The 15,693-nt window shown below is 39.7% G+C and overlaps 4 protein-coding genes across 4 annotated transcripts; 1 reads left to right on the plus strand and 3 right to left on the minus strand.

Moving 5' to 3' along the window:
* Positions 1-43: 43 nt before the first annotated feature.
* Positions 44-2,976, plus strand: LOC115625263 (arrestin domain-containing protein 17). The gene is made up of 4 exons (XM_030520264.1): positions 44-250; positions 1,142-1,297; positions 1,353-2,195; positions 2,255-2,976. The coding sequence occupies exons 1-4, from the start codon at positions 136-138 to the stop codon at positions 2,404-2,406; spliced, it is 1,266 nt and encodes a 421-aa protein (XP_030376124.1). The 5' UTR covers positions 44-135; the 3' UTR covers positions 2,407-2,976.
* Positions 2,977-3,106: 130 nt separating this feature from the next.
* LOC115625260 (titin-like) lies at positions 3,107-7,374 on the minus strand. Its single transcript, XM_030520256.1, has 2 exons — positions 3,418-7,374; positions 3,107-3,334 (listed from the first exon to the last, which is right to left on the minus strand). Exons 1-2 carry the CDS (start codon positions 7,297-7,299, stop codon positions 3,287-3,289), a joined length of 3,930 nt encoding a protein of 1,309 aa, XP_030376116.1. The 5' UTR covers positions 7,300-7,374; the 3' UTR covers positions 3,107-3,286.
* LOC115625266 (sorbitol dehydrogenase) lies at positions 7,355-9,742 on the minus strand. The gene is made up of 6 exons (XM_030520266.1): positions 9,594-9,742; positions 9,493-9,526; positions 7,954-8,639; positions 7,881-7,896; positions 7,713-7,818; positions 7,355-7,649 (listed from the first exon to the last, which is right to left on the minus strand). Exons 1-6 carry the CDS (start codon positions 9,645-9,647, stop codon positions 7,466-7,468), a joined length of 1,080 nt encoding a protein of 359 aa, XP_030376126.1. The 5' UTR covers positions 9,648-9,742; the 3' UTR covers positions 7,355-7,465.
* A 1,953-nt stretch (positions 9,743-11,695) lies between these two features.
* Positions 11,696-13,390, minus strand: LOC115625264. Its single transcript, XM_030520265.1, has 3 exons — positions 13,152-13,390; positions 12,538-13,072; positions 11,696-12,482 (listed from the first exon to the last, which is right to left on the minus strand). The coding sequence occupies exons 1-3, from the start codon at positions 13,290-13,292 to the stop codon at positions 11,908-11,910; spliced, it is 1,251 nt and encodes a 416-aa protein (XP_030376125.1). The 5' UTR covers positions 13,293-13,390; the 3' UTR covers positions 11,696-11,907.
* Between the last annotated feature and the right edge of the window lie 2,303 nt (positions 13,391-15,693).

Genomic DNA, 15,693 nt, shown 5'->3' on the forward strand with positions numbered 1-15,693 from the left:
AACTGTTTAATCGTACGTACTGAGAACGAACCGACACAACTCTGTTGCTGCTGCGTCCGTTCGCATCTGCTTAAAGCGATACGCTAACTTACATATTTGAGCATTTAAAGTTTAACTGGTGCCGCTGCCATAGCCATGGGCCTTAAAGGTTGTGAAGTGGAATTGGATAACCCGTGGAATACTTACTATGCGGGTCAAACTTTAAACGGACAAGTAAAACTGACCTTCGACTCGCCAAAAAAAGTCCGAGGTATTGTATTTATTTTAAAAATAAAAGTGTGAAACTCAAGCAAAGTTTAGTCAATTACATTACTCATGAAAGTGACGACATCAGGGTACCAGGCACTAAACCTCTGTAGTATATACATATGCATGTACATACATACGTAGTACATCTACACAAATATGTACATGCAATTCGCTCGTGAGACAGCTGGTTTGATGATTAGCTAGTAACAACAACAACAAAGCTGGGCCAACCATCTCAACCATACCCCACCCTCATTCGCAATCGAAAGCCGGTCTGTTCTCCTTATACATAAATAATTATATATATGCATGTACATACATATATACTATAAATACATACATACATACGTGCGTATTAAGTGAATATTCATGTACATATGTATGTATAGAACAGCATTCCTCTCACGATCGTGTTTGGGGCCATGCAATACTAAGAGTGGACTTTATTTTCGGTCTTCGCGGTTGTTGAACTATTTTTGTCCAAACCGCATTCCGTTGATCGCAAATTGCGTTCGTGGATGAGCAGCCTATGGAACTGCCACACAAACTCCCTCGCTATATGCAGCACTAATATATGTATGTTTTGATTGGATTGGGCGTGTACCTTCATAAGTTCAATTAGACATGCATTCTAAAATTCAAAAGCGACGACTCGACGGCTACGCAACATTGATGATGATAGAGATGATGTCATCAAATTGCGCAATTAGCGCAACAAAAGTCAGGGCCAATATTGACCATCGATACATAGTATATACATACATATGTATGTTCGTACTAAATGTATTTACCACCAAATAACTCCTTAAACCTTAAACCTTTCTCAAGATTTGTGGCTACAATTCTACGTTTCAGCAATAATTATTAAGCCATTTTATTTTGCTCCAACCAGGCATTATTATTCGTTTCCTGGGTGAATCAAACACCGAATGGACAGAAGAGCGCAATGTTACTACAAGTGAAGGCAAAACTGAGAACGAGATAACGAATCTCAAGGGCCATGAGGAGTATTTTAAGATACAATACTATTTGCTTGGCGGAAAAAATAGTGAGTATAACCGTGTTGTACCGAGCAATGTTGGATAATAATATTATTAATTTAGGCTCAGAAACTGAGTTACCGCCCGGCACACACACCTATCCGTTTACGTGCGCACTGCCACCCACACTACCGTCCTCCTTTGAAGGCGAATTCGGTCATGTGCGATATACCATCAAGGTGACTCTGGATCGACCATGGAAATTCGATCAGGACATGAAAATGGCCTTTACTGTTATAGCGCCGGTCGATTTGAATCTTAATCCGCGTGTGAAGGAGCCTTTTAAACTTGAACTTGAGAAATCCTTCTGCTGTTTTTGCTGTCGCTCAGGTCCACTTTCTGTGGTCACCACCATCCCTGTCACAGGATATGTGTCCGGTCAAATTATACCCATTAGCTGCGAGTGCGATAATGCTAGCAATGTTGGCATTAATGCCGTAAAATTTGAACTACGTAAGCTGGTCACCTTCCACACAAATCAACCGCGTAGCGAGAAACGTGAATCGAAATGCGTTATTGCACAATTGAGCATTGGTCCTGTGGCCGCTGGTGAATCTCGTACATTTACACAGCAATTGGAGATACCGCCATTGCCGCCCACAAATCTTCTCAATTGTGGCATCATTGCCTTGGATTATGACTTACACGTGGAGTGTGATGTTAGTGGGCCACATCGTAATCTCAATGGAAAAGTTCCCATTACCTTAGGTACTATTCCACTGGCTTCCTTCAAGCCACCCGCACCGTATACTGATGTGCCGGCCCAGGTGCCACCACACCAGTTGGACGACCCTTCGCTGGCGCCTACACAGCCCGTTAGCCCAGTTAGTCCACCCAGCGGTGCCGGCGGCGCCCTTGGATGGAATGTTGCAGACAGTGCGGGCGGAGAACTGTATCCTAATATTCGTAAGTTCAAGCCATTAATATTATAGAACACTTGTGTAACTCGGGTTTTTCTCTTTCAGCACCACCTCAGTTTGTTGAGACTGAGTATCGTGGGACTATTGCCGGTCGTGATGACTCTGAGCATACTCAAATCATTGGAGATGGCGCATTTGCTCCGCGGTATCCAACATTTCAATTTAACAATGCCACAGCGCCACCGTTCAATCGTTGAGTTCATTTTGAAACTGTTTCGCCAGGACTATGCTGTATCCACAATTTTGACTTTCTACCAGTGCGCAAATTTGTTTTCTATATGTATATGGTCAAATAATTATAATCAATTGTAGAGGTGCTTTTTTCTCAAATTTGTACGCTTCCGTCCGGCATTTATTTAAAATATAATGTCGCTGATAAATATATTTGGTCTTGCATACCTTTGAGAAAGTATGTGCAATTAAAAACAAGAGTGCCTAAAATAAAGAATCTTGCTTAAGCTGTGCTTTTTCGCCCCTTGTAGCAAAAATTAGATACCAATATTTCTTTCAAACGGGCTTGAGCATTAATTTTAAAGCCAATAATTTACATAATTTCTTAAAATAAAAGAATATCATGTTTTCAATATTTTAAACCCATACTATATTTCAATATGATCAATGGTATATAATATTTGCATAAGGGAGGGCGAGGCACAGTTATTTTCACTACATTTGCAATGTATCTTATTACAAATTAGAAGTATGTATGCATTTTGAATTAAAAGTGGGAGGTGTGGAGTACATAAATAAGTATATTTTTGACTAGCGGGACAAGATTCGTCATTAAGTTATAAATATTAAACAACGCGTGGATCTAGGAACGCAAATGTGATATCCAATATCTTAATGTACCGATCAAATATTTTAGAATATATCATGATGGAAAAGGAAGCATGGTTTACAGCTCTATTGGGATTGCGTTTTATTTGAAAAACTCAAATTGTTATGTTTATAAAGTCTCATATGTTCCACATATTGAAAGCCACCCAATGGCGTTGAAAGGTTTAAGGATCTGCTTCGTTTTATAAGCCCTTCGTAATTATTTATGAAGCAGCACCGCATCTTATGTAAAGGCATCTACTTCGATTTGTTGGCCCGTGGTGCTGCATCTGGAAATAAATAATACTGTTCCAAACAGTTAGAAATTACTCTTAATTTACATAATATTTATGTACGAGTATATACAAAGAAACGAAAAATAGGCTTACCCACAACATGCGCGCAAAACCAGTTAACACGCTCGAGAAGTTGCGTTTGCAATCATCTTCATCCTCTTCTTCCTTCAATTTTGTTACACACTCCGAACCCCCCAATATTTCAATCTCTGGCTCCTTTGTTTTCTGCTTACGAACGCTCTTGCTCTTAGCCTTGCAAGTCGCCGACCCACCTCTAATAGCAGTACTATCTTTCTCATTATCTTTGCTGGTAAACAGGTACGCCGATCTCTTTGGAAGCGCTGTTGTGCCACCCAATATTACGATGTCTTTGGATTCCTCGACCTGCTTCGGAAAATGTGTGAGCTGTTCCAAGTTTTGGACCGTCTCTGAAAGAACAGCGGGACGAATTACTACAACAACACGTTCTTTCAGTTGATTTTGGGATGGTGCTTCGGCTGATTCAGTTATTCGATTGCTTTCTGATTCCGGTATGGATGCCGTAGCGATCTTATGCGCCTGGCGCTTATTGTGATATTTCGGAGCCAAAGTTCCAGCATGTTGAATCTGTTGTATATTGCGCTGGCCTCGACGATAGCGCTTTCGTATGCGTTCTTGGCGTACTTGGATATTTGAATGTTGCCTACTACGTGCTGAAGCTAAGACTTTTTGATTGACACCTGACCATGCCACTCCGGCAAATGTAGCCATTCCGCGCTTGGTGTCATCCACTTGCGATTCTGTTTTTGTTTTTCTGGCTCTCGACCTGCCTCCCATATTCATTAACTTGTCGTAGAGGAATTGCGCCAATGAAATTTTTGGTTTCGATGTTGTTTGATCCTCAGTGTCTTTAAGCACTACGCTCATGCCTAGTTCCCCTTCTTCCAGTTGTGCCCCCGTAGAAACTCTTCCCATCTGCATTTGGTTGGGTTTACTCTCTGTTTCCAGCACCTCGTCAGGCTTTGATTTCACTTCGTCATCCGACTCTTCAACCTTTTTAATGTCTTTTATGTCTTCAAACAGAGCCACCTTGACCTTAACTCTTCTATTTTCCTTACGATCATAATTTTGATCATGAACTTGCATTTCTTCTTCGCGTCTTCTATTTTGTATCCACTCCTTAATGCTTTCCTCAAATCTCACGGTGCTTTGGATTTCATGGATACTTTTTTCTTCATTTCTATCGCTCTCCTCTGCATTTCTTTCGGCTTGATTCGCGCTCACATTAAGAGCTGGTTGCGGATCAACTAATTTTCTAGCCGCAAGGTAGTCGTCTCTTACCTTAGTGGTTGTAACCTGTGTAGTCTCAACATATTTGCTTTCCATCGGAGGTGCAATTTTAGAGGTTGGCAATAATATGTCGGCGGATGCCGATTTTTGTTGTGGTGGTAATTGTGTTAGCTTTGTCGAAGTGGCATCATCCATATAAATATTATTGCAATCGGATATGTGTCCAGATACTTTTTGTTCACCGATGGAGACAGTATCAGGCGTGAAGAATTTCGAATTCATTTCAGCTTTTGGACCTTTATCTGTGGTATTCTTTTTCAATTTTTCTACTTTGGCTAATGCATCAGAACTTCCCGACGTCTTGTTATCAGGTCGGAAGGGAGGAATTTGTTTTCTAAATTTCATGCTTTCTTCAGTTCCAATGTTCTGCGGTTTCATATTTAATTTTTCGGTTTTCTCAGCTTCCTTAGGTTTTTTCTGCTTTTCTTTGCCGGCTTCAATCGGATTGCGCTCAAAATAGGACTGGGATATTTTGGATAAGAAAGCACCAAAACTATTTTCGGGTTGACGCGGTTCTTGCTTCTTTTCAATAAATTGAGAAATTTTGATTCGAGACGAGCTTTCTGCAGATTTCTCAAAATCCTCATTGGTGTTACGGTCGGATTTTTTTAACCGAAATTCTGCGGTTTCTGATTTATTTTCGTTAGGCGATTTTTCATTCGATTCCTTCTCAAGATTATTCATTTGGGCTGTTGGTTCTTTTAAATTTTGTCTAGCGTCGTTTGTCTTATAAATATCTTCATTGCCCGATTTTTTCCTTGATTCCTCCCTATCCTTGGGTATCTCCATCTCGGCATTTGATTCAGTTAAGTTTTCTTGTGCCCGTTTCGATTTTGAAATATCCTCAGGGGAGTTTTGCAGAGCGGGTTCTTGCGACTCTGCCAATTCAGCAGCTAGGGCAGCATCAGCTTCTTGCAGAGCTTGAGACTCGGACATTATTTCAGAATCCGGCAAGGGTTGAATACTTATTGATGCATTTGCTTCATTATTTTCAACAACAAGGGGGTTAGTCTTGCTTGTATTTAGTGGTGCTTCAGTCACGGGCGCAGGATTAACTGGTGCCGGCTCTGCACTTCTTTCATTGCTAGGAGCTTGTGGGTCTGGTGCTCTCTCTCCACTTACTTTACTAGGGGCTTGTGTATCTGGTGGTCTCTCTGCACTTATCTCATTGTTAGGAGCTTGTGGGTCTGATGCTCTATCTGCACTTATCTCATTACTAGGAACTTGGGGATCTGGTGTTCTCTCTGTGCCTCCTGCACTACTAGGAGCTTGTGAATCTGGTTTCGAAGCTGCCTCTTCTGGTGTAGCAGTAGGTCCAGTGTTCCTAGTCTTAGCTGTTTCCTTAGTCTCAACTGGAGCTCTCGGTGTAATATCGGAACTTCTTTCAGGAATTTGTGAACCTGGGGCCGTTTCGACGGTCTGAGTTGCTGGGTTTTCTCTAGGGGCAGAGTCTGGCGTGTGTACGGTTCGTTGCTCACCTGCAGGACGTGTAGTAGTTGGTTCGGTTTTTATGGTTTCGGCCGTAGGTTTTGATTCAAGTGGTGCTTTCACTGGAACTCGGGAATCTTTTAGACTCCCAGGTACACGATGTGGTTGATCAGATTTTGAATGTTTCACAGTCGGTTCAGTTTTTGTGGTCTTTGCCGTAGGTTTTGCTACATATGGGGCTTTCGGAGGGGCTTCCGACATTCTTTCAATTCCAGGAGGCTTGGGATCGGGGCTTAATTGTTTGTTTGGTACAGCATTTTGTGCAGTTTTGATAGGCTCGACCGTTGGTTTTGCTTCAGGTAATGGGGCGGCTGGTGGGACTGGTTCCACTGGCGGAAGTCTCGAACTACCGTCATTAGTAGGGCCAAATTGGTTTACATGGGCCGCGACAGTAACTAGGTTTGGATGTTCCCCTTCTTTCATCGCGGTACATAAATCGGATGGTATCACGACCTGCACTTTTAAGGATATCTCTGGCGCGCTAATATCGATAACATCGCCAACAATTGGCTCCTTCGGATCTTTAGTTTTATGTGTGTAATCTGCCTCCACCTTAGCTGTATTTGATTTAGCTTCAGACGCACTTTCCTGTTGCCCCTCAAATTTCGCCTCACTATCAGAGCAGTCGGAACTCTCATTTGTAGAAGTATCTGATTCCGCAATTATAAGTGGCTGCACAGAATTACTGCCTTCGACTGATTCACCTGATATATCAATAAGTTTCACCTCAAGGTGCGGCTGATCATTTGATTCGGCAATTATTGTGTTCACTGTTGAAGAAGATGTATTCGTTTCAGATGAGCAATTCTGTAACTCCGTGGGCGCTTCATCAGCAATTGAGGAGGACTTTAAAGCGCTTGTATCTGGACCGTCCTTTGCCACTGCGTTTTCAAGTGGGACACCTGGATCCTTCTTCAAAGATGGGCAGCACTTCTTCTCCAAAGGATTACCTCCACGTATTTCAATTGCCTTAAGGTGCCGCAGCCGCATACGCTTTTTTTCCTTATCATCGTGCTTCTGTCGCCGCTGATGTATGATAATTTGTGGAAAAATAAGAGGCTGCTTATGGGGCTGCGGTCCATATGTGGAGCATATGAGACCCAGGCATTGCGGAGTCCTGCGATAAAGCGCAAACCGTCGTATGAGCACACTGACCATGTTTTGAGCTCACCTCGAAACTATCGGTAATTCTAATTTAGTATAAAACTGTACGTTAGGCCGAAAGAAATATGTGTTTAATTTTTATACATGCCGAATACAATTTTGCGTCAAATCTTTTTGAGAGTATACAAAACGGTTTCTAAATGTTTCTAAATCGAAATACTTAAAACTTAACAGGGTTGTTGGCATCTTTGGGTTGCACGTGAATCATGACTTTTATGGCTCCGCTAGCTCTGCTTCGTGCGGTATCAAAAGCTTTAGCTGTTTCGGTTATATCAAAGTGATGGGTCACCAAACGTTTCACATTCACCTTTCCCGATGCGACAAGTGCCAAGGCGGCGGGGTAACTGTGTAGACATTAAAAACCAACAAATTAGCTTATAGTATCTTGGCAGGCCCATTTTACTTACTCGTTACAGTATCTAAATACGCCTCGTATATCGACTTCTCGTGATAAAGCATTAATCAAGGGTAATTTGACCTCAGGGGCTCCCATACCCACAACGACGACAACACCTTTATGACACACAAAAATGCTTAGATAAATATATATTTATAAATAAAAATATATGAAATACCTCCGGATCGAGTAGCCTATAAAAAAAGATGATTATAACTCAATCCACAATACCATCTAGGTGCTTTACTTACCAAGATACCCGCCTTGGTGGTAGACTCAGCACCACAACACTCAATGCACTTGTCCGCTTCTCCTATTATCTGACGCACACGGTCTCTCACTTGCTCTGCACTCATTTGTGTCGTCAGCAATAGCGTATGGGTGGCACCTAGTTCCTTTGCCACATCCAAACGTTGTTGGGTCAGGTCTGCTACCAAAATTGTTGAAGCTCCCATGGATTGAGCAACAAGAAGTGTGACCAAGCCAATTGGTCCTGCTCCCAGAATAAGTACTTTAGAACCTAAGCCAACGCCGGCCCTTCGGCAGGCGTGCACTCCCACAGACAGGGGCTCCAGCAGCGCACCCTCCTCCATGGTAACATGATTCGGTAACTTGTAGCAAAAATCGGCCGCATGTTTAAAGTAGCGCGTAAGATTTCCATCATAGGGTGGCGTGGCGCAAAAGACCATATCTGCACAAAGGTTGTACTGACCCTGCTTGCAATGATCACAGATGCGGCATGGCACACCCGGCTCGATGGCGACGCGATCGCCAACGACTAGGTTTTTCACATTTTTTCCAACCTTGGCCACCACACCGGCCGCTTCATGGCCAATGATCATGGGTTTCGTCAAAATAAAATCGCCAATACCCCCCTTTTCCAAATAGTGCACATCAGAGCCGCAAATTCCGACGGAATCCATCGCAAGAAGGACCTCTATGTGAACGGAATAGCAGTAATATCCATTAATTATAATATAAGGAGGTGATCGATGTATCAAAATACTATACATACATATATAATAGTATGTACATGTTTAAAATATAAATAAATACAGCGATTTAATTTAGTTGTGCGCTTGATCAACAGCTAGCTGCCGAGAATCAAACTTATTTAAATGTTAAGGAGAAATATTGCGCGTTGTGCCGGGTGTGCGTGGTTTGAATTTTATTTTTTTGAGAGTCCTGTATACTGTGTAATTCTGTGGACTAAAGTCCTGCTGGAATTTTTGTTAAACTTATTGTTATCTGACAGCATTATGAGATATTTAAATTAAAATATTAAATATTAAAATTATTAAAATAATTCATCTGCCACTCCGTCACTCTGTAAACTCTAAATCTACGTGTTTTAGGTTTATTTTCCTTATCATTTGAGCATAGAAAATTTCAGCCGATAGCAACATTTTGATGATGTGTGCAGATCGCGAGACACAAAACAATGATTACAGAAAATTATCCCACCTGTGTGCTGAAGCGTGATCAGCGCTTGATCAACCCACACGAGATTATCTCGATCATGATACTTTTATACTCTTCATGCTCATAAGTATGACGTAAAAAATCAACGCAGACATGTCCGTTTTTTGTCCGCCTGTCTAGATAAATGCCTGGTTTTCGGAAGAAACCAATCACACTTGGGATGTAGACTCTCCTAAGCCCTAGGCAACACAAGTATTAATTTTTGTTTGTTTCGCTATTTTACAAGGCATAAAACACAGCCCCTAAGATTTCTATACGCTTTGGCTTAAACTAGTGTAATACTCTCTTTTAGTAAATATTTTGCTTACCATCATCAGCAATTACCGGTACAGGACGTTGCTCCTACAACGAAAATAAAAGTTCCATACGATATGTACAACGAACTTTAAGCGAAATTTCTAAGTCTTACCAATCGCAGATCTTCAATGCCATATAAAACTGCAGTTAAGTTATCCTTTGCCATTTTTCTGATGTTCGAACTCTCTGCTCTCGACTTTGGGACGCGCTATGAACACGTTGCGGCAAATGCTGAACTTAGACTGCTGCTTGAATCGCTTAAAGCAGCACTGAGAACTATAAAGTGGTCGTATATTCATATGTACACTCGTATGTCTGTATATGCGCGTAAATATGTACATATGTATGTATGCATATATAGATTGACCGCAAATAAAATTCTTTTTATAATAATACGCTTTCCGCACTCTCGCTTGTGCTCCCGTGCTTATTGTTGCTATCGCAACAGCTGTACGCTCTTGCGCTCTTCCCACTCTTTTTTTATTTTTTTGTAAGGAGTGGGAGTGCCGGCCAAATGCAATTTGTTTTGTAAACACATCCGCTTGGGGCGCTCTATTTATCAAAAGTAGTCGGTATTACTGTTTGTTTTTATGGAGGTGTTGTAATACCCTAATGAAGACACTGTTACGGCCTTGTTATCAGGTTTGACACGAATTCCCTGAATTCCAAATTTAAGCAATAAAATGCACTAGCATGGCATGACGTCTTGACTAAGGACTTCAAACACTTTTGCAGTTCTTCGGACTCTTTAGTTTATTGATGAGTGGTTTGTTGTATAGCAACTCTTACATATAAAAGTGTAGCTAATCTTCGGCGTGTCGATATATTCTACTTTATTACTTTTTACGCCGGCTTTTAATTGTTGTAATTTATTTAATCAGTGCACAAAATGCCCGAGTAGTAGCTGAAGTGTAGAACTAAAGTACAAGCTCAAGGTGACCGCTGCTGCTGTTATCACTTGTTTCAAGGTGGGAAATGTGTATTTGAATTATATGTACATATAATTGTATCTTTATTTCGTTATTTTTTGTTTTTTAACTGCAATAAACGAACAAACCGGCCCATTAAGCTGTGCCATTCGAAAACATACATATGTATGTACATACGAGTGAATACCTACCAAGGAGTGATTAGCGCGATTAGATGAGCTCTTACCTTCCACCTTTTGCAACTGATTAGGGCATACTTGGGCACCTGTATTTATTTTTCTTAAAATAGTTTATTGTTTTAATTGAAATAGACATGGTTTGAGTCGCATTTTAGATTCTATGTATTTATTGTTGCGATATTTTGGACTAATTATCCATTCAATATATGTGTGTATATTTATTTTGTTCTCTTTTTGTAACATATAGAATTTCTTTTTAAAAACTTGTATGTGTATGTGTAAGTTCTCATTTCTTACCCTATAAATATTTATTAACAAAATGCTGTTTTGTTTTCCAAAATCACGGATACGTATAAATGCATAGTCTGTAAATGCTGTTAAGTTTTCAAACGACTTGGCTTACATTTTAAAAACAAACGTACATATACGCTTTTATATATATAACTATCATGTTTATGTTCACACACATATATAAGCGTGTAAGTGTTCTCTCTAATCTTTTTTCTTAGTTAGTATCTTTTATATGAAAGGAACAAATTTGGCAAAGCAGACTTAATGCATAGCAAATTAGTTATACTGAAGATATTTTCGTTACTATGTATTTATGCATTTAATTATTTTTATCACACACATGGTCGACAAATGAAACCGTCAAATTGAAGAGCTTGAAAAACTACAACAACCACAACATTCAAGCTGTGGATGCTTCAAATAAATGCATTTTGGGCTATTTTTTCTCCTAAACATTCAGCCTACAAGTTTGATTCAGTTTCTTATTTTAATTCTGGTTATGTTTGCAATTAGCAGAATTTAAATGGAAAATGCTGCCCCCGTTGAGAGTTAAGAGTCAGCATTTTCATGTTTTAGATTTCGTGACTCACAATCTCTGTATTCCAAATTGAATAATCAAAAACTTTCCGTTTATACTATGTGATTATTTCTCGGCAAGTATATATTTTTGTATACTTTGAGCTTTTGATTATATTTTGTTGACTCTAGATTTCTGAATTCCTATTTCGTAGATTAAACCTTATAATCGAAGTTAATCACAAAACTACGCTGTTCTTAATTTCAAAATGTAATTACTACATATAGGTTCCGATATAATTTGGATCAATCGAGATATTTTTCACTCTAAAACGGGAGCAGCATTTGACGGAAATGGAAGAAATGGGGGAACAGGTCAGATGATCTCATTACAAATATATGACAGAAGTTTAAATATTGGATTTTTGTGTTATTCACATAGACTCTTTTTAATTTGACGGCTCATTAATTATATATCATATGACCAATTGGCAGAGAATTAGTCAGATCCTTACATTGACAGCTCTTGTCTGGGTTTGTTTATGTGCAACCGTTGTGGATCCTGGGGCGCCACACAAATATCGGTCAATATAACCACTTCATATGGGCTGCAGTCGGACATCTGCAGAAAGCCACATAGCCAACCATAGAATCCCTTTTCTATATCGGTTATATCATTTACCCAGCTGCTGTATTGCAGGCTCAGCTGCCTAAAGCCCGAGTACAGACCCAAGCCAAAAGTACACAGCACAATAGCCAACGGATAGGCCAAAATAAGTATGGGGGTGACAAAAATCTTGTGCAGATATGATTTCTCCTCACAGTAGTAGTTGAACATATTATACCAAGTTAGGGTGCCTATGTAGAAGGAGTACACAGCCGATATGACCACAACAAAGGGCAAACAGAGCAAGGATAACAGCAAAATGTGCAAGCCAATGCCGCAGCTGCAGACACAGCAGAGATTTGTGCCCTTCTGAGACTTGTGGGTCATGGCATTAGCATTGAGTTGCTCCAACTCTTCGCGACTGATGTTTATTTGCAAGTCTATAGACTGGCCCTTTTTACGCCCGCGTTTCACTGTACCTGTTTGAGTAGGAAGTTTTTTATATATAATCTTCAGAGCGAGTTGCTCACTTACCAGTCATGGTCAAATAGTTTCCCCCATCGATATTCTTGCGGGTCTGATAGCGCTCCAAACTCTGGTCATATGTGTTCAGGACACTCGTCTCGCCGGACTCCAAGTCCTCGTAGTTGGCTATATCTGGAGATGGCTGACTGCGCACATGTGGTAAATCAGCTGTACGTATATTGACGCGTTTCTTCGAGGACAAGGGGTTGCTAAGACAGTCGTGGGATTTGGCCATTTTGGCATCCAGGCTGCTCTCTGAATAGCAACAGCTGCTTGGTGTCACTGTCGTGCTATCGTGGCGCTGAGATTGCGATGTGGATTTGGTATATTGGGAAATGGATTCGAAGTTCTGAAGCTCATTGAGATTTCCAGCGGAATGGGCCGATTTATTGGAGTTGGCCGAATGCGTGCTCGCGAGTGTGTCCTGAACGCCCAATTCTCCAGGCAATTGTGGCAGTGGCTGCTTGTTTTTAATTATCAGCTTGGATTTGAGAAGCTCCTCCTCGAGGCCGGGATTAGAGGGCGAAAGTTTGGGTCGATTTGCCTGTGGCAAAAATACATATTTGATATATGTATATACATACTACATGTAGATATTTGAAGAGTAAAGTCGAAGGACCTACCTGCACATTGACTATATGGTCGACATAATTTTGTTTTTTCGCCTCGGCTTTCGTTTGTTGACGTTTCCGAGGCGGTATGAAAACAGGGCGTTCCTTTGTGGCCGAGTTAACTTCGACACTCATTGCACTCTTACTAACCATTTTGGTGCTGATAGCTTTTCCAGTTTATCCAGCTATTCGTATACGTGAGGGATATTTTTATTTACATGTTTTCATTTATAATAACTGCACAAGCTGACGATATTTATGCAATGACCCATTAGCGTAACTAACTAACTGAGCGGCAGTTATTGATTTTTCGTGGATTTTGGTTGACATAGCCTTGTGCTGGATTGGCGTTCATTGGCGTCTAGGGTGGTGCGCTTCAAGAGCAGTGTTTACATAAAGCCTGCGACTGCGCATTCGTATCCTCTAAATGCATTTTCTCTAGATCAGCTGTTGCCGCCAGTTGAAGATGGCTTTCATCAAATAGGCAAACAGCTTGCCGAAATATTTTCTATGGTGGAAATAAATACATATGTTGCATATGTGTAACATATGTGTTTTTTAAACGAATAAATAAGTTATACTTGAACCATATATACATATGTAATGAAGAGTCTGGTTGTTGCATAAACTAAAAGTTTCTCAAAGCTTTAACTGCAGAGAGCTTTTGTTAGAGATGTGAGTAAAGTTCATAAAATCTCGATGAAAAACATAGAAACATTAAAAAACAGAACATTGGTTCATGCATTGTTTTGAACATTTAAAAAGCTCATAGCTACATATATTGTAAGTACAGTATGTAATAAGATTATTGATATCAAATGTGTTTCAGCAATTTCAATAGTTTCTTCGTTCGTAAATCATAATCAAAACTGAATTAATGTGATTAAATACTGGATTCTAAATGCAGTTATAATAAAAGAGTTGGATTCCTACATTGTCATGGGAATCGAAAAATTTACCTTACTATTTGCATGATTTTCAATTTTGCATTAAACTGCTAATTAAATTATTTTGCATTCTCAATACCATTAACCCTTCGTATGACTTTATTTCTGGTTTCAATGCGGTTCTTTCCATTAGATAGAAAAGGCAAAATAAAAATATACGTGGCTTTTTTTTTAATTTTGTGATTTTGTATATTTTTTTTTACAAAAAACGATTATTATTATAAAAACAAATTATTCGTTATACCCTGTACCCAAAGGGTACAAGGGTATATTAGTTTTGTGCGAGTGCACATGGAACACACAGAAGGAGGCTTGGTAGACCCCACAAAGTATATATATTCTTGATCAAATGGTATACAGATTCTCCTGAGCCCGAGAAAGGACGAGTTTGTTCATTTTTTCTGATCCACCTCCCACACTCCCCCCCTTTTAACGATTTTCTATACCTCCCGTATTTCTTGGAATTTTAAACTAATTTAAACTAGACACATCCAGTTCGTAATTATGTATCCGTATGCCAAGTTTCATTATGATAGGTTGATCAGAAAGAAAGTTATAGCCATATAACCAGGCCCAATGCACACATACATACATATGTACATGTACACAAACACGCATAAGGCACGATTCTGATGTAAACGTAAATGTATGTATGCATGCATGGAATATTTAATTTAGTTAATTAATTAAATTAATTTAGCTAATTAATTAAATTAATTTAGTTAATTAATTTAATTTCTTTTTTGTGGGGTGGTACAGGGTATTTGAGAGTTGAGCCTGCTCGACTTTAGCATTCCTTTCTTGTTTTATTAAAGTTTAATGCGACCCCAAATGTATCGCATTTTTAGTTGTACTTTATATATTTAAAAAATTTAATACATAAATCCTCTAATTTGTTTGCATCCCACAAATCCCAAAATTGGCGCAAAAAGTGATCTTAATTTCAATTCACTACCTTATGTCAGTGTAACCAAATCCCATGTGTAGAACTACATCAAATAGAAACTGTGCAAATTTCGCGCATATATTGTAAAATAATTGAGTTTAAGCGGTATGTTGCAGATATGCATCTTAGACATACTATACGAAAGGTTAAATCATATCGCTTCTATGGCAAGTCTAAGATGATCAAGATAGAACGCTACAGTCGAGAAAGCCCGACAGTGAAATGCCCCGTACCCAGAACTACTTCCGGCACTGAGTTATATGCGCCTCTAGCAGAAGCAAACAGAAGAAGAGCGAACATGAGTGTGCAGCTTGTTAGCGAAGTACTGGAATGAAATTGTTTCGCCAATAACTTTTCTTAGAATTTATTTAGATGAAATTTGAAACAATAGTAGATAAATGCGCGCAAAGTTTGGTTTCTGTAGGTTTGAAAATGTGAACAGTATTGACGAAATTTTGTATATACTTAGGAGGGAAAATAAAAAAAAATTAAAATAAACTCGTATAGACTAGGGGCTAGGAGCGTCTGCATACCACGTTTGATTAGTGTTCGCTCAGCCGTTTCCGAAATCCAGGCGTTCATCCAGACGGATAGACGAACGGACAGACGGACGGACGGATATGTCTAGATCGATTTCTCTCGTCATGCGGATTAAGAATAT

This window comes from Scaptodrosophila lebanonensis, unplaced genomic scaffold (assembly GCF_003285725.1).
Source record: "Scaptodrosophila lebanonensis strain 11010-0011.00,11010-0021.00 unplaced genomic scaffold, SlebRS2 tig00000072-arrow-pilon, whole genome shotgun sequence".
Lineage (NCBI taxonomy): Eukaryota > Metazoa > Arthropoda > Insecta > Diptera > Drosophilidae > Scaptodrosophila > Scaptodrosophila lebanonensis.

Excerpts from the sequence above, each read along its gene's own strand:
- LOC115625263 (XM_030520264.1), top strand. The coding sequence starts at position 136 with ATGGGCCTTAAAGGTTGTGAAGTGGAATTGGATAACCCGTGGAATACT. Across the intron at positions 251-1,141 it reads CTCGCCAAAAAAAGTCCGAG|GCATTATTATTCGTTTCCTG; the intron begins GTATTGTATTTA and ends TGCTCCAACCAG. Across the intron at positions 2,196-2,254 it reads AGAACTGTATCCTAATATTC|CACCACCTCAGTTTGTTGAG; the intron begins GTAAGTTCAAGC and ends TTTCTCTTTCAG.
- LOC115625260 (XM_030520256.1), bottom strand. The coding sequence starts at position 7,299 with ATGGTCAGTGTGCTCATACGACGGTTTGCGCTTTATCGCAGGACTCCG. Across the intron at positions 3,335-3,417 it reads GTTTTGCGCGCATGTTGTGG|TATTATTTATTTCCAGATGC; the intron begins GTAAGCCTATTT and ends TGTTTGGAACAG.
- LOC115625266 (XM_030520266.1), bottom strand. The coding sequence starts at position 9,647 with ATGGCAAAGGATAACTTAACTGCAGTTTTATATGGCATTGAAGATCTG. Across the intron at positions 9,527-9,593 it reads GCATTGAAGATCTGCGATTG|GAGCAACGTCCTGTACCGGT; the intron begins GTAAGACTTAGA and ends TTTTCGTTGTAG. Across the intron at positions 8,640-9,492 it reads ACCGGTAATTGCTGATGATG|AGGTCCTTCTTGCGATGGAT; the intron begins GTAAGCAAAATA and ends CCGTTCACATAG.
- LOC115625264 (XM_030520265.1), bottom strand. The coding sequence starts at position 13,292 with ATGGTTAGTAAGAGTGCAATGAGTGTCGAAGTTAACTCGGCCACAAAG. Across the intron at positions 13,073-13,151 it reads ACCATATAGTCAATGTGCAG|GCAAATCGACCCAAACTTTC; the intron begins GTAGGTCCTTCG and ends TTTTTGCCACAG. Across the intron at positions 12,483-12,537 it reads AAACTATTTGACCATGACTG|GTACAGTGAAACGCGGGCGT; the intron begins GTAAGTGAGCAA and ends CTACTCAAACAG.